Genomic DNA, 18188 nt, shown 5'->3' on the forward strand with positions numbered 1-18188 from the left:
TCTCAATAGCCAATACACAGCATCTGCAAAGCAGGGTTTGTATACATAATTGCTTTATGCACAGTCAGATTGCACAGCCACAAAGTCAAAATTAGCTACAGAAATTAGCTTTTTGGTCTTGATTTAAGGTCAGGGTTAGGCATAAGGTTGGCAGTGTGGTTAAAGTTCAGTTTAAAATCTAAATTTAAAGATAAATTGTAAAAATGGGCAGGGTTTATGACTTTGAGTATACAAAGTAGTGGCAACCCAAGCACACACACATGTAAAATCAATAACTGAGCTTAGATCAGTGTCTAGTGGAAAGCTACTCCCATTTGTTTTGCACCCAACATCCATTGCACATTTCTTTCAGTAGTCATTATTACAGTGATACAATATAAAGCTGAACAATGACATTCTCTGTTCTCAGTGTGGGGCATACAGAATATACCCTATTACAGCAATTTATTCAGTGCACTATTGCTTGGTTCCATTGCTAGATTTGAGCTGTGTTTTTCAACATCAACACAGACTGAAGAAAATAGACCATTAACATATGAGGGCAAAAAGTCAATTTTATTAAAAATGTCCATATAACATTTATTAAAATCTATTAAAATTACTATTTCATCCACTTCCATTTGGGTCTGGGTTCAGGGTGACCCCGGGGTCCCAGAGTTTAAAATAAATACATACGAGTGAAGCTGCAGGGTCCTATCACTTGCTCTTTACTCTCTCCCTTTTTGTGTTTTCCTCTTCCCACAGTCACTTCTTTCCTCACTCATCACAGTGAACCAGATAAAAGTAGGGATGCACATGTGGTTCAACACTGAACACAGTAGGAAAAGAAAGTGGGAATACACTGGAGTAAAAGGATGTCTACTCAATTGTATTTAAAAAAACATGACTGACTGTAACAGCACTATGTAGTTTGATGTCTTAACTTATGAGTACCATAATAAAGAATAGTTCTGTCTGTCAGAGTCCCTCTGTAGTGTGATACTGCTTGTATGAACTTGTAACAAATTACTAGTTTCACCTTTGAAATGTTATTTTGTCTGTGTGTGTACAAGTGTGTGTTTGCCAGGGTCAAACTGGGAACAGTTAAAAAAATAGGACATAATTGTGTGTGTATTTAAGAAATGCTAAAATAATGGAATAAATCTGTGTGTGTGTCTGTGTGTGTGTACACATGTCTGGTCGGGGTTTGTAGATCTTCCATAATTCATTGAATAAAAAAAAAAAAAAAAGAGCTTAGCTCACTTAGCTCCTACAATCTCTCTTCCTCTCAATAACTCCATACATTCATCTCTCTCCAACTCTATCGGCGGGAGAATCTGTTCTTGAAAGCTTTGATAGTTTTAGCCATCATGGGGGCGATTTCTGCAAGATAAACAGACGTGACATTGTAACAGCAGAAAAGTTAGCCACGCAGACATGTCCTCAACACAGATTAAAGACAAAATGTTTTAAAACAGAAAAAAATTATAATAATTATATATATATATATATTTTTTTTTTACATGAATGTTGGGTCCAATTGTTTTTGAAAGAAAAACACATTTTTTGTCCATTAAAATAACTTCAAATGTATCAGAAATACAGTGTAGACATTGTTAATGTTGTAAATGACTACTGTAGCTGGAAACGGCAGGTTTTTAATGGAATATCTACATAAGCGTGCAGAGGCCCATTATCAGCAACCATCACTCCTGTGTTCCAATGGCACGTTGTGTTAGCTAATCCAAATTTATAATTTTAAAAGGCTAATTGATCATTAGAAAACCATTTTGCAATTATGTTAGCATAGCTGAAAACTGTTGTTCTGATTAAAGAAGCAATAAAACTGGCCTTCTTTAGACTAGTTGAGTATCTGAAGCATCATTTGAGGGTTGGATTACAGGCTCAAAATGTCCAGAAACAAATAACTTTCTTCTGAAACTCGTCTGTCTATTCTTGTTCTGGGAAATTAAGGCTATTCCATGTGAGAAATTGCCAAGAAACTGAAGATCTCGTACAACGCTGTGTACTACTCCCTTCACAGAACAGCGCAAACTGCCTCTAACCAGAATAGAAATAGGAGTGGGAGGCCCCGGTGCACCACTGAGCAAGAGGACAAGTACATTAGTCTGTCTAGTTTGAGAAACAGAGTCCTCACAAGTCCTCAACTGGCACCTTCATTAAACAGCACCCACAAAACACCAGTCTCAACAGCAACAGTGAAGAGGCGACTCCGGGATGCTGGCGTTCTAGGCAGAGTTGCAAAGAAAAAGCATTATCTCAGACTGGCCAATAAAAATAAAAGATTAAGATGAGCAAAAGAACATAGACACTGGACAGAAGAACTTGGCCTAGAAGGCCAGCATCCCAGAATCACCTCTTCACTGTTGAGACGGGTGTTTTGCGGGTACTATTTAATGAAGCTGCCAGTTGAGGACTTGTGAGGCGTCTGTTTCTCAAACTAGACACTCTAATGTACTATTGTCCTCTTGCTCAGTAGTGCACCGGGGCCTCCCACTCCTCTTTCTACAGTTTTTGCTGTTCTGTGAAGGAAGTAGTCATCTACAACATTAACAAATGTCTACACTGTATTTCTGATAAATTTTGTTATTTTAAAATGGACAAAAACTGTGCTTTTCTTTCAAAAACAAGGACATTTCTAAGTGACCCCAAACGTTTGAACGTTAGCGTACATTTCTGCACCCATTTTCTCACACACACACACGATACTCACTTTTGACCTGTGGCTTGTTGTCTCTTGCGCTGGGGCAACCCCCACCGCTGGGGCCTGAGGAGCGAGAGGTCTCAGGGGGACTGTCGTGAGAGGAGGAGAGGCTGGGCTCAGCCAAGTGAGAGCTATAAGACATGGCTGGCCTTATTCTGAAGAAAAAAAATGCAGGAAGGACGATCCAATCAGTGTACAGGAATATACAAAACAGTATAGTTTCATAATAGTACGTTTTCAAGCCCGTCTACATCACTTAATAGTTCTCAAAATCAACATTTCAAGAAAGTTTCTATTTGCTCTTCTTTACTCATGTAGTCCAGCTGCTATATCCTCAACCTGTCGTCAGATTGAACAACTGTCTCGCTTTCTTTTCCTGTCAAGCTTTCACAATGTCTCTGAAGCTTTCCGTCTCCCTGCATGTTCGGGAACGGCCAGAAAACGTCAGAATGTCTGCCTCTATTCCATTTCATCCTCCAGTGTGTTGAAACTTTATGATATATTATGACTACTCATTCATTCTTCAAAACAGGACATATTTTCATCAAATTTTGGATACAAATATGCTGAAGTGCATATTATCTTAAGTTAGCATTCAGCCAAGCATTTCTGTGTATATGAAAATGTAAGTGCCAGCATATCAGAATGTTTGATGGTGGTGGAGAGATTAAAGGAATTCTGGAATGTTTGTATGTGCTCTTCTCTTTCAGCCTCTCCATCCTCACCCTGACACCAGATTGAACACTGGGAAATCTTTCACTTTAGTCTCTTGCTTTTCCTGTTTAACATATGGTCCTCTGGCTACTCTGGCATCCCTGAAGCTGTGTGTCCTCCTGCAAGTTCAGAACAGCCAGAAAATGTCAGGGGGAGTTTCAGCATTTTATTTAAATGTAAGGAATCGTAATCCCTGTGTGAACTTGATAACCTTTATAACTTCCCATGATGACGTTGTAACAATTCACATAGACTCATAACGGTCGGCCTCCCGAGTGGCACAGCGGTCTAAGGCACTGCAGTGCAGAGGTGTCACTACAGACCCGGGTTCAATCCCGGGCTGTATCACAACCGGCCATGATCGGGAGTCCCATAGGGCGGCAGACAATTGGCCCAGCGTCGTTAGGCGAGGGTGTGGCCGGGGGGGGCTTAACTTGGCTCATCGCGATCTAGCGACTCCTTGTGGCAGGCCTCCGACACATTGGTGCAGCTGGCTTCCGGGTTAAGCGGGCGGGTGTTAAGAGCACGGTTGGGTGGGTCATGTTTCTGAGGACGCATGACTCGACCTTCGCCTCCCGACCCAGTTGGGGAGTTGCAGAGATGAGACAAGATAAAAATTGGGGTGAAAATCATAACGGTCAACTTGTTGATGAAAATATGATCTAGTGAACCTTTGAGAATAAGTTTGAGAGTCTGAATTACATGTTAGCAAACAAAGTTACCATTCAGCCAATCATATCTTCAGATAAGGAAATGTAAGTAGGAAAAAATAAACACGGAAGTGCATGCAGTACTATGCAGTGTTTGATAGTGGTATGCACACTAGTGTCCACATACTTGATCGGAGCAGCAGCTGCGGTGGAGCTGGCAGTGGAGGTGCTTGTGGTGCCAAACTTCTCCTGTCGCCGGCGGACATCACGTGGAGGTTTTGCGACTGAGTTCACGAATGCCATTTTAACCTGTCGACCTGCGAGGAAAACACAAACACACACACACACACACACACACAACCAGTTAAATAATAATATCTAAGACATCAAAACTATGAAATAACACATATGGAATCATGTAGTAACCAAACAACAAATCAAAATATATTTTATATTCTTCAAAGTAGCCACCCTTTGCCTTTGACAGCTTTGCACACTCTTGGTATTTTCTCAACCCACTTCACCTGGAATCATTTTCCAACAGCCTGGAAGGAGTCCCCACATTTGCTAAGCACTTGTTGGCTGCTTTTCCTTCACTCTGCGGTCCAACTCATCCCAAATCATCTCAATTGGGTTGAGGTCGTGCGATTGTGGAGGACAGGTCATCTGATGCAGCACTCAATCACTCTCCTTCTTGGTCAAATAGCCCTTACACAACCTGGAGGAGTGTTGGGTCATTGTCCTGTTGAAAAACAAATTATATCCAATCTGGTTTGCACTTAGTGGGACTGGCGTATCACTGCAGAATGCTGGCGTAGCCATGCTGGTTAAGTGTGCCTTGAATTCTAAATAAATCACAGACAGTGTTACCAGCAAAACATCTCCACACCATCACACCTCCTCCTCCATTCTTCACGGACGGAACCACACATGTGGAGATAAAAGGTTATGTATGTAACCACGGTTATGTGAGCTATATGGATCACTCCAATTTATTGGTATTACTCCGCGGCAGAGGGATACATCCGAGGTGAGGATTTACAGATTTACTCCCGTGTACACAGTATCACGGCTGGAGTCCGCCCCTATATATAGACCCCATGGCTGCGACACATGTTCTCCAAATAATTTTTGAAGCACCTCTAGCAATGTCGAGGATTGGAGTGATCCATATAGCTCACGTAACCTTCATTATGTTTCACTCTATTGGATCACTCCAATACATTAGTATACCCGTACCAGATTTAGCTGGTGGTAGAGGGAACTGGCCAGCCAACAGCGAAATCCCAGCACAGGACCGAGATGCAGGGTTCGCCAATGTGGAAGGGGGGGTCTCGGCACAGTCCCTGGAAGGGGAGGCGACGCCCATGACTGCTGAACCAACCGCAGAGGGAGGTGCCACATTTACCCGATTGTACCTAGCAAAGGTGCAAGAGGAAGCCCAGCTGGCCGCAGCACAGAAAGCATGAGGGGCACTCCTCTCAGTAGAGCCCAGGACACAGCCACACCTCGTGTTGAATGTGCCACCACAGATCCCAGCACTGGCCTGCCAGTCAAGGCGGTATGCTGTGGTAATCGTGTCCACGATCCAGTGAGAGAGCCTCTGCTTTGAGAGCCCGGCCCTCAGGACTCTCTCACCATAGCAGACAAAAAGCTGGTCTGTTGTTCTCACTGACCGTGTCCGCTCCACATAGGCAGCCAGTGCCCGGGCAAATAGGCAGCCAGGGCAAAGCATGCCAGAGTGAGGCCTAGACTCCCCCCGGGGGGGGGGGGGGGGGGTCGTAGGCATATAAAAGGGATGTTCACATGCCTGTCTGATAGAACCTTCGGGAGGAATGAAGGGTTGGGGCTGAGAGATATACTCCTCCCACCAGGGTCCATCTGGTAGCACTCAGAACTTACCGAAAGAGCATGGAGCTCACCCACCCTCATCATGGAAGTAATCGCTACCAAGAAAAACACCTTCATAGAGAGGTGTTACAGGGAGGCAGACTCCCAACGGGTCGAAAGGCAGCTTTGCCACATCCAGATCCCAGCTCGGCATCGAGCGGGTCCTAGCTGGACGCAAGCAACGAACCCACTTCATAAGCCTGGAGACCAAGGGATGGCGCCCCACTGGCCTGTCCATCCACCCCACATGGCAGGCAGATATAGCAGCCAAATACCTTCTCAGTGTAGAGGCTGCAAAGCCTTCATCCAAGTGAGACTGCAAGTATTGGAGGACACTCTGCACCCCACGAGGCACAACCTCAATAACCGTGCGGCAAAAGCAGAACAACCACCAGCGCAACTGGCATGCCGCGGTTGTAGCCGGTGCCCTAGCGCTCTGAATGGTGTTCATTACACCCTCCTGTAGCCCTTATGTGGACCATTGGTGTCGTTCAGTGGCCAAGCCCACAGACTGAGGCGGTGGGGTCTCGGATACCCCAGAGTTCCCCCACGGCCGCTTCTCCCGGGTCCAAGGTGACGGTCCGTCTGCCTTGGACCTATGGCCTGAGGTGGCAGCATGAACCGTCTCAGGGTCTCCCAATCCCTACGAACCTTATCGGTCTGTTCCAGAATGTCATCAACCCCTAAGCCAAACGTCAGCGCTAGGGTGATGGGGAGAGTGGCACTGGGAGAGTGGCTCTGGAGAGCAGCTGGCAGACGGGATTGGGCCAGCCAGAGATGGCGACAGGAGGTAACCACTTGCGCCATGGCCCGTCTGTTGGCACGGGCCACATCCCTGCTGGAGCAGGGAAAGCAGGCAAGACACCTCCATCGCTTCCCGGAGGAGCTCCTCTGTGCCCTTCTGCAGCCGGGGCAACAGAGTATGCAGGTAGGCCTGCAGCTGCATGGTAAGGCAGTTGGTAGGGCGACCAAGAAAGCAGAGGGACCCATGTGTGGCTTTCAAGTCTGCATCAAAGACTCTGGGGGGTCCCGGCTTCAGTCGCAGGTTCCGTCCTATAATCTCCCGGTGCGGGAGGACCATGGCAGCTATCATGGTGTCTTTGATCGGGTACTCCCAGAGGCCAAATGACTCTGTGCCTGCAAACATAACTCCATGGTCCAGTCTCTGCTGTGAGTCAGAAGCACCCCCTGACAGAGGCCCAGCTCTTCTTCAACACCTCGCAGAACTCAGCAGAGATGGAGAGTCATCACTATCCACTAGTTTGATGTCCAGTGCAGTGGCTACCCGAGTGAGTAGGTTCCTCATAGCCTCTCGAGCCGCCGGGGGCGATGAATCCCCGCTGCCGGCTTCTGATGGCCTGTCAGCCCCACTCACGGTGGTGAACAGTGCCAGCATCGTCCCCCAGGAACAGCCTATCAACCTCCTGACGCAAGACGGAATCGCATGCATACGGAATCGTAGTGTAACGCTAACGAAACAAGTACGACAAACCACGGGCGGAAGATACAGATCAAACGAGTGCAGCGAGTGGAGCACTTCCATGAAAGATATTACACTTGTACACAAGTGACTTACCAGAGCAAACCGCAGAAAGTTTGTACCTCAAACCACACGGACATCCACCGAGAAAATGAAAGAGAACGTGTGTCGCGGCCATGGGGTCTATATATAGGGGCGGACCCTAGCCGTGATACAGGTGTACACAGGAGTAAATCTGTAAATCCTCACCTCGGATGTATCCCTCCGCCGCAGAGTGATACCAATATAATGGCGTGATCCAATATAGTGAAACATAACATTCGTTCACCTACTCTGCGTCTCACAAAGACGGTTAGAACAAAAAATCTCAAAATCAGGACACAGACCAAAGGACAGATTTCCACCAGTCTCATGTCCATTGCTCGTATTTCTTGGCCCAATCAAGTCTCTTCTTATTATTGGTGTCCTTTAGTAGTGGTTTCTTTGCAGTATTTTAACCATGAAGGCCTGATTAACGCAATCTCCTCTGAATAGTTGATGTTGATGTGTCTGTTACTTGAATTCTGTCAAGCATTTATTTGGGCTACAATTTCTGAGGCAGATAACTCTAATGAACTTATCCTCTGCAGCAGAGGTAACTCTGGGTCTTCCTTTCCTGTGGCAGTCCTCATGAAAGCCAGTTTCATCATAGCGCTTGATGGTTTTTGCGACTGCACCTGAAGAAACTTTCTGGATTGACTGACCTTCATGTCGTAAAGTAATGATGGACTGTTGTTTCTCTTTGCTTATTTGAGCTGTTCTTGCCATAATATGGACTTGGTCTTTTACCAAATAGGGCTACCTTCGGTATTCCACCCCTACTGATAGGCTCAAACACATTAAGAAGGAAAGAAATTCCACAAATTAACAAGGCACACCTGTTAATTGAAATGCATTCTATGTGACTACCTCATGAAGCTGGTTGAGGGAATGCCAAGTGTACAAAGCTTTCAAAGGAAAAGGGTGGCTACTTTGAAAAATCTCAAATATATTTTGATTTGTTTAACACTTTTTTGGTTACTACATGACTCCATATGTGTTATTTAATAGTTTTGATGTAGAAAATAGTAAAAATAAAGAAAAACCCTGGAATGAGTAGGTGTGTCCAAACCTTTGACTGGTACTGTATATACACACATATGCTCACTCAAAATAAACACCCTCAGTACACTTTCATGGATTAAATAACTCCTAGTAATAAGTACTGTATAGTAGGATCCAGTTCATAGATAGGACATAGAAAACCTTTGGGCTTGTTGGCATGGGCCGAGCTGATGTTTTGGGTGAGCTTGCGCAGGCGCTCCTCCCGCTCGTCGTGTTTCCGCAGGTACATCTCCCGCCATGATTCGTACTCCTGGGGCGTCTCACGCTTGAAGTCACGCTGGCAGTGGCGTTGCCAAAGCTCATCAGAGTCCTCCATAAAACACTGAGAGGAAAATTTTGGGTTAAAATTATAAAATACAATACAATTTACAAGAGTGTTGACACGAAATACAGTGCCTTCAGAAAGTATTCATATCCCTTGAATTATTCCACATTTTGTTGTCAAAATTGATTGAATATATATTTTTTCCCCTCACTCATCTACCCATACCCCATTGTGACGACCCTCCCACTCTGTCTGCCGAATTCTCTCTCTTTGCTCTTGTTTTCCTTAATAGGATGTCAGTGGGCGGAGCCGGGAGGGTCGTCAGTGAAGTGGGACACACCTGGGTTCGGGTGTGTCCCAGCATAAATGCACCTCGTTCCCCATTCATTGAGGAGACTCTCTCCATGCAGACAGATTTTGGTTGTTTGCGTTGGTAACTTTCAACACCCATCATTATCACATTTATGCACGTAACCACTCACACCATTGTTAATTCTATTTAGTTAACTTTTGTTAATAAATATATTTTGTTATTCCTTATCTTCACGTTGTCTCCCTTTTTGTTACGCACTTTGAGCCGTTTGTGACAAGTAGGGGCTCGTCCGGGATCATAAGGTTGGTTCCTAGACATTTTGGCGTATAGCACTTTATTGTATTATGAAGGACTAATACTAGTGTCGTTTGGCTTGCTAGTATGTGTGTTGTGTTTGGGAGAAAATGTGGAATTAATGTTAAACTCTGTAGGGGCATTGTTTGCATCTTTTGTTACAGCTTGTTTGAGTTGTAATGTTTGGTGGCCAGTACTAGTTGCCTTTGTTTGTTTGGTAAACTTGCCACTGCGGTGGATAGTTTGTGTGCGGCGTTGGAGAAAGTACATTGGTTAGTTTCCAGGCCCCTGCAAAGGCTGGAGACTTGTTCTACTCGCTGTTGGTTAATCGGTCTGAAGTGAGTACAATTGGCTGTGTACCTCAGTGGGCGATTTGGGACGGTAGTGACACTAGCTACCCGGAGCTATAGCCTTTTTAACTCTGTTAGGCTTAGTGACATGTTTCACTTTGGAATACGTTGGGCATGCTTATTTAGTTTTATTATTGTGTGGTGTCTGGACTGAGCGGTTGTCTCGGGGGCACATCCGTGGCTTGGGACTCTGCCAGTGTGGCTTATTTCCTTGCCAGTGGGCTACAGTGCCTAACTACCCACTGCAAATCCACATAAAGATTAGAGTTGAGTTACTGTAGGTTTTGGGGAAGCTCCATATCTCATCTCTCTTCTGTGATGCCCAGTATGATTGTCATTTCTCTGTGTGGTCTGGTGTGTTCAGCAGAGGGGAAGAGCGAGATTATTTGTATTTTTTTCTTGCGACTATCGTGTCTTATGTAGATGAGTTCATTTGCTTTTCATCAGAGGAACTGTTAGAACTATGTACTAAAGAACAGCTGAAGGTTGCTGAACACTACAAGGTTGAAATTGGTGATAAATGTCAAATTCTATTAGGTTAATCTGATGGAGAGGTATTCTTGAAGTTACCACTGGGGCAGCCTCTGCTGAGGACTCTCCGTCTCCCTGTAATGTCACAATGGCCACGCCATCGGTTAGTCCTAGTGTTCTTTTTGAACAGCAGAAACCTGCTTCTGTTACACCTAGAGCATGATTGTGTAAAATATGAAAATGAATTGGAATTTAAAAAGGTTTTGGGGCGTGCTAAAAATCAAGCTGCAACAAGAGCGGCTAGAGCTGGTTAGGGAAGGAAAACTCAGGGGAGAGTTTGCTCTGGGTGACCCAGATGTACCTAGGGGTCGCTCCTCTTTTGGTCGTGCCCCGGACACATTTGATGTTGCATTCCATCTCGATGTGCGGCACATCCGGGGGACTAATGTCGTTGCGCTACAGGTCGGTAGTCATTTAGGCAGGTTACCGCAGTGTTCTTGGGCACAGGGACTATGGTGGTCTGCTTAAAACATGTTGGTATTACAGACTAAGGGACAGGTTGGAAATGTCAGTGAAGACACTTGCCAGTTGGTCAGCGCATGTACACGTCTTGGTAATCTGTCTGGCCCGAGGGCCTTGTGAATGTTGACCTGTTTAAAGGTCTCACTCACACCAGCTGCGGAGAGTGTGATCACACAGTCATCCGGAACAGATGGTCTCCTGCATGTTTCAGTGTTATTTGCCTCGAAGCAAGCATAGAATTAGTTTAGCTCGTCTGGTAGGCTCGCGTCGCTGTGCTGCTCTTTGTAGTGTGTAATGGTTTGCAAGCCCTGCCACATCCGTCAGAGCCGGTGTAGTACGATTCGATCTTAGGCCTGTATTGAAGGGTCATCAGAGGGCATAGCGGGATTTCTTATAAGCTTCCGGGTTATATTCCCGCTCCTTGAAAGTGGCAGCTCTACCCTTTAGCTCAGATGATGCCTGTAATCCATGGCTTCTGGTTGGTATGTACACTTTTATTGACTGAGTCACTGGTGCTTCCTGGTTAATTTTTTTCTTAGACAAATACATCAACTCAGGTTCACAATTCCTGAAATTTAATCCTAGTAAAAATTCCATCTCAGGTCAGTTAGGATCACCAATTTTTTTTAAGAATGTGAAATGTCAGAACAATAGTACTGATTTTATTTCAGATTCCAGTGGGTTAGAAGTTTACATACACTCAATTAGTATTTGGTAGCATTGCCTTTTAAATTGTGTAACTTGGGTCAAACGTTTTGGGTAGCTTTCCACAAGCTTCCCACAATAAATTGGGTGAATTTTGGCCCATTCCTCATGACCGAGTCAGGTTTTTCATGCTTTTCCAGTTCTGCCCACAAATGTTCTATAGGATTAGGTCAGGGCCTTTGATGGCCACTCCAATACCTTGAATTTGTTGCCATTTTGCCACAACTTTGGAAGTATGCTTGGGGTCATTGCCCATTTGGAAGACCCATTTGCGACCAAGCTTTAACTTCCTGACTGTCAGATGTTGCTTCAATATATCCACAATTTTCCTACCTATGATGCCATCTATTTTGTGAAGTGCACCAGTCCCTCTGCAGCAAAGCACCCCGTGCTTTAAAATACATCCACAGGTATCCCTCCAATTGACTCAAATTGTCAATTAGCCATGACATTATTTGCAGGAATTTTAAAGTTTTTAAAGGCACAACTGACAACTGACCATTTCATACCGCCTGTGGGTTTGTGCATTCATACTTGTGTGTGTTACCTGATTGCACTGCTCAATGCGGTAAAGCTGTTCTGGGGTGCATCGCTCTAGTACTGGTTCCAGTATCTCAAAAGGCACGCCTCCCACCTCATCAATTGCTGGACAAACATACAGTATCTCATTATACAATGACACAATCGCCAGGGTGTCAAGCACCTCTAAGATAAACAATGATAATGTGATTTGAAAATTGTGGCAGGAACACATTTCCTGGATTTTATACAAATATAAGAAGTCAATGTTTTGTGGGAGTGTAATGTTAACTAAGAGCAACACATGACGTTATGTTTTAATGATTTTGAGAGTGTGTACAAGTAGATCTAAGTTGGCCAGCAGCCATAAGAAACCACTCAATTAAGTTGGTGTTTGAACAATAGACCATTGTAAATTGTCTTTGCCTTCTGGGAGATGTTAGGTGTAGGACATTAACATGTACATAATGTGATAAGACACTGAAATAAAACTTAAGCATTATGATTACATGGCATTCACAGTGTCACTAGGAGACAACACTCACAGTCAATGTTGTTTTGTAGCACCCTGATGCACTGCTCGTACAGGCTCATCATCTTGGGCAGATAAGACGTCTTTGAACCCGAGTAGACAGTCATTTTAGAGTTAAAGCGTCTCCCAGTGAAGCCGGTGTCCTCCTCGGCGTCATTTGACACAGGACCTGCCGGAAAGAGGTGAAAAGTTAAGCATGACAAATTGCTGACAATCAGAACTGGTTTAGGCCTAGAGACTAATACATACTGTATCTTAATACACATTTACCCAAATTACAAGTCCAGACCAGCACATACAAATTCTACTACCAATATCCACGCTATCATAACACATAATTAATCAATGTATTGGGAATGCAATCTGTTGTACAGTATTATGGATATTGGAAAGTACACACACACAGTGAAGGCAGAAATGGGTCAGCGCTCTCCTATCCGCTGCTTCAGTCAGCCTGCAGTTGACATGGAGATTGACGGAACTACGTAATAAAACAGCTGACAAAGGATAAACCTGTTTGAAGATGAACGGTCCAATGCAGACGTTTTTTTAAATTATTTTTTATCTCAATGTAAAATCCTTTCTGGGTAACAATTAAGTACCTTACTGTGATTGAGTTAAATTAAAATGGTCAAAAAGAAAAAAATATCCCTTTGAGTCCGGAACCAGAACATCGACACAGTGGCCCATTAATGTGTTGTCTGCAGCATTTGGTCACATGACAGCTCGATCAGCGGTTTGATTTGATTTACCAGCATGTCAACACAGCCAGGATCATAGTCAAACGTATTTCGTAGAATTTTGGTGTATTTCCCTCTGCATGTTTGCGTTTAGTTCGTTCAGTTTCCCAAATATGTCTGTTACATAGCCACATTTTATTTTGTTATACAGAAAGTCAACAAAGTATCTTTTTTTGTTTCACAGACATTGTGATTGACAGCAGTTTCTCTCTCAATTATTTTTTCCCCCCAACACTCCCCCTCGATAACCACCAAGCCTCCGTGTGCAATAGAACATTGTCATGCTCTGATCCCATATCTCCACATAGTTTTGCCAACAGGCGTGCGCGATTTAGGTTACAATCGAAGTTACCTGCTGCATATCCCCCGAGTTGGGCGCACAGCTCTTTTGCCGCCAGTTGCAAAAGAGGGTGTATCATATAGTGCGTCCACATAGCAGAGGGAGACACATTCATAACTAGAGTACAGAGGCTTTCTGCCGTCCCTTAATAGATGTAGCCCCATCTGTGCAATAGCCCACCATTAGATCTCATGGAACCTGTTTTTCGTCAATATAGCCACGCAGCACACTGAATATCCCCTGCTTAATTTCATGCTTGGGAATCGTGAGACAGAACAATGTTTACTTGTGAATAGCATGCCCCTAGAAAACAAAAGTCCTAGAGACTAATACATACTGTATCTTAATACACATTTACCCAAATTACAAGTCCAGACCAGCACATACAAATTCTACTACCAATATCCACGCTATCATAACACATAATTAATCAATGTATTGGGAATGCAATCTGTTGTACAGTATTATGGATATTGGAAAGTACACACACACAGTGTGAAGGAGGAACCAACTTTTTTTTTAAGTACCTTTGCGCCGCTGAGGGGACAATGGTGTGAGATCAATGGAAGGCAGAGGTCTGTAGTAAGGCTGGATGGCCGGCAGAGGGATATCAGGCAGTGTGGACACAACCTCGACCACCTGGGGTAAAAGAGGAAGAGTTCAGTCAACAAGCTGAGAACAACATCTATGGGAAAATCAGGGTCAGGGCAACTGGTTAATAAAAACATACACGATCGGAAAGGACTTACTGTCCAGCACCAAAAAAAAAAGTGACAGCAAATATAACATTCTCCAATTGGACATACGCATGATTGAGTGAGGAAAAGTTCAGTGAAAGTCTGTTCTTACCCTCCTGCGTTTCTCAGGCACCGGGGTCGTTGCCGTTGGGGTCTGGGCTGGATCAGCCCTCTTACTGCGGTTCCCGTTTGCCTTGCTGGGCTTGGACTCCTTGGAGGAGGAAGGGGCAGCAGGCGAAGGCTGGACAGGAGGACGAGGTGTGTGGTGGTGGGAGGTGTGGTGGGAGGAGGGCCGACTGCTGCTGCCGGGCTTCTTCTTCTTCTTAGTGGGCGTAGGGGCGTCATATGTGAGGAAGGATTCAAACGACACGGTGGGGGTATCAAATGCCTCTTCTGCCTGCTCCTCAGGTGTCTGGGCTAATATAGGAGAGTCCCTAGGCTCACGTGACCTCCCTAAAGAATAAGGGAAGGATGTTATGGGATGTATATATTTTTTTTTGGGGGGGGGGGGTGTAGACGTGAGACAACCCACATCTTTTAAGGGTCAAATTAATGGGGAAATGGTAACAATCACTACTATCATCGCATATTTTAATCACCCATAGCAGTACTGTTACAGAGTTCTGATGAAAAAGACCATGGGTCACCATATCCACAATACAGTAAAGTTCTTATTATCCCACATGTATAAATATAATATACAATTGGAAAACCATCTGTTAACAGACCAATACTGACTCAAAGATTGAAAGAGGCATCTATGGAATAGGATGTCATTTGAGAACCAGCCTCTCTGTAAATGTCACAATGACACAGAAGTCACAGCGAACTTCTCTCAGCAAACTCACTCGGCAGCACACTCACCATCACTTCCCCCTCTCTTGTCCTTCTTGCTCTCGTGCTGCGTAGAGTGCCGACTGTGCTTGGAGGCCTTGCCACTGTGCTGCGGTTCCTTTCCCACACTGCTCTTCTTCCCTTCGCCACCACGGCTGCTCGCCTGGGCGTGACGTTGCCGTCTCTCCTCGCCCCGGTCGCCGTGGGAACTGTGATGCTCCCTCCCAGGCTCTTTTTGCGGTTTGGCGTGTCGGACCTCTTTGCGAGGGGGGCTGGGCACGGGCTCTGGCTCTTCCTCCGTGGGGCTCTCGTAGCCCTCCGACTGGTACCCCCCTCGTTGGCCACCGTGGCCAACCTGTGGGGGGCTGTAGTGGTGCTGAGGGGGGGAGGGGGAGTAGTTTGTGCGGTAGCCTCTTTCCTCCTCCTCTTCGTCGTTGTCCTCTACATGATGAGGCGGCTCCTCCGGGGATAGTTCCCGGACACGTTCGCGCCTCCCGTCCTTTCCCTCGGAGCTGCGAGGGTGCGCGTGTGTCCGTACATCCTTCGCGTTGCCGGGTCTGTGAGGAAGAAGAAAAACATTAAAGCTACACTTCAGTAGAATCCAGATGAAAATACGCTCGATGATGAAGAAAATGAAGACGAAGAATCAGAAGAAATCCCCTCAATAATAAATGTACCTTTCAGCAGACGGGGTGGGAACCAGTTTCTTCCACTTGGCCACAAGGCTCTTCGCAAGATCTCCAGCAAGATCATGTTTCCGGAACGAATTCACAGTTTTTCCTACTCCAGTTTCCTGCACCGGAGAGAACAAAATATAAGCGGGACACAGATAGTAGTAGGGTGTCCTCCTCATCTGTACATTATGTTTTGACACTAGTGTCACTGATAGAAACATGGGTGGTTTGTATAGATTCAGGAGCTCTAATGGTTAAGTGAGCAGGCCAGCACTCTTAGTATTGCACATAAAATAGGCCAAATTAGCATTATTGCCCATGGTAAAAGGAAGTGAGCATGCTCTGAAGGTTGCTTGACAATATTAAAAAGCACATCAACTCCTATAGGGAAACTGGCTACACAGGGCCACATCATCCGGTTGCATAACCGAAGACTGTATTTGGCTTCCTCTTCTAAAGAACACTTTGCAGTGACTGAGGAACTAGGGCGCAATGCAATCAATGTGGGGCTTTGAGACTAAAGAAAGAGATACTATCAAAATCGTGACATGAGCATTTTTACATTTGTCATTTAGCAGACGCTCTTATCCAGAGCAACTTACAGTAGTGAGCGTGCACTGATTTATAAAAAAATAAATACAAATTAGAACCTGCAATCTGGCGTTGCAAGCACCATGCTCTACCAACAGCCACACATTATTTCAAAATCTTACCACAAGGATATCCACAGTCATAGGCAGCTCCCCCAGCCTTCTGAGGGTCTTCAGGAGCTAAATAGTGCAAATACAGAAGATTTACACTGTGCTCACTACATCCTTGGTACTGATTGACCTAACTAGCCGGATTCTGAGAAAAACAGGACAGTCTGCACACTAGCAAAGTGCACAAAATTCAGGTATGACAAAAGGGAGGACATAGCTGGTTAAAGGTAATGGTCAGGTTAATTCAAGGCTGCTGAGCATTGAATGAATGAAAACATAGCGACATAACAATATTTACAAAATCACAGCATTGATGACATGGGTCTACTGTGTGAAAGCGTACGATAGCGTTATCTGTGTAAAAGTGTAGGCCTACTGGTAGTTGACTTTGTAGGCTATATATGTCAAACTGTGTCGTACTTTGAGGACGTATTTGAGTCAGAAATTGACAAATGTGCCCGAATTGCGCACTGTCATGGCTCATCAAGATGTGTCCGTTGTCGTGGCCTATGGGGGTTGTGAGGTAGACTAGTTACGCATATCCGGAGAGGGGGTTGTGTTTACTAAAGTCGATCAGCTGATAAAAATCCACCCCGACACGGCAGTGTGTGTGTGTGTAGGGAGTGCGTTGTTCAATGAGACACAATCAAGAAACTGCCGACATCACAATAACGCAGCACAACCCAATGTATTGTTGTTGCCCTTCAAATTTGGACTGGTCCATGAGTGAAGTGCAACAATCTACCAACTAGGCCCGTGCTGATGTTGCTGTCACTCGATCGTGGAGCTTATACAATCGGTGTCGTTTCTTGAACACTAGCTAGATGGCTACATTATTAGCATTTGAAAGTGGCAATGTCCGTTGGCTCCAATGCATAAAGAACAGTTCTGCGGACTTGGCAGCTAGCTCGGGGACTCGGTTAAACTTAACATGAACTATGGTTAAGAAACACAGTTAGTTGGCTAAGTTACGCATCGTGATCTTAGAAAAATCAGTCGCTAGCGACATTCGCGGAACTACCTGCCACGCGACAATATTTGAAAACATTCTAGCGAGGCGAAGCCATCCGCTACAGCCTTGCCATTTCATTCTGGGCCTTACGACTATTACCTTGCGAGGCTCTAGGTTTTCGGAGAGCCGAGACTGAAGTCTCTCCACCACTTCCAACAGCTCCTCCGCCATGTTTAGTGCTGGTGTCCTGTGACCCGGAAGCTGCTTCATTACAGCAGAAATGGGTCAGCGCTCTCCTATCCGCTGCTTCAGTCAGCCTGCAGTTGACATGGAGATTGACGGAACTACGTAATAAAACAGCTGACAAAGGATAAACCTGTTTGAAGATGAACGGTCCAATGCAGACGTTTTTTTAAATTATTTTTTATCTCAATGTAAAATCCTTTCTGGGTAACAATTAAGTACCTTACTGTGATTGAGTTAAATTAAAATGGTCAAAAAGAAAAAAATATCCCTTTGAGTCCGGAACCAGAACATCGACACAGTGGCCCATTAATGTGTTGTCTGCAGCATTTGGTCACATGACAGCTCGATCAGCGGTTTGATTTGATTTACCAGCATGTCAACACAGCCAGGATCATAGTCAAACGTATTTCGT

The 18188-nt window shown here is 44.9% G+C and overlaps 1 protein-coding gene across 1 annotated transcript; it reads right to left on the bottom strand.

Moving 5' to 3' along the window:
• Positions 1-528: 528 nt before the first annotated feature.
• Positions 529-17799, bottom strand: LOC139391766 (elongin-A-like). Its single transcript, XM_071139303.1, has 12 exons — positions 17690-17799; positions 16591-16647; positions 15881-15996; positions 15234-15760; positions 14482-14822; positions 14160-14271; positions 12566-12721; positions 12049-12146; positions 8723-8903; positions 4256-4385; positions 2714-2859; positions 529-1362 (listed from the first exon to the last, which is right to left on the bottom strand). Exons 1-12 carry the CDS (start codon positions 17759-17761, stop codon positions 1301-1303), a joined length of 1998 nt encoding a protein of 665 aa, XP_070995404.1. The 5' UTR covers positions 17762-17799; the 3' UTR covers positions 529-1300.
• Positions 17800-18188: the final 389 nt, after the last annotated feature.

This window comes from Oncorhynchus clarkii, chromosome 32 (assembly GCF_045791955.1).
Source record: "Oncorhynchus clarkii lewisi isolate Uvic-CL-2024 chromosome 32, UVic_Ocla_1.0, whole genome shotgun sequence".
Classification (NCBI taxonomy): domain Eukaryota; kingdom Metazoa; phylum Chordata; class Actinopteri; order Salmoniformes; family Salmonidae; genus Oncorhynchus; species Oncorhynchus clarkii.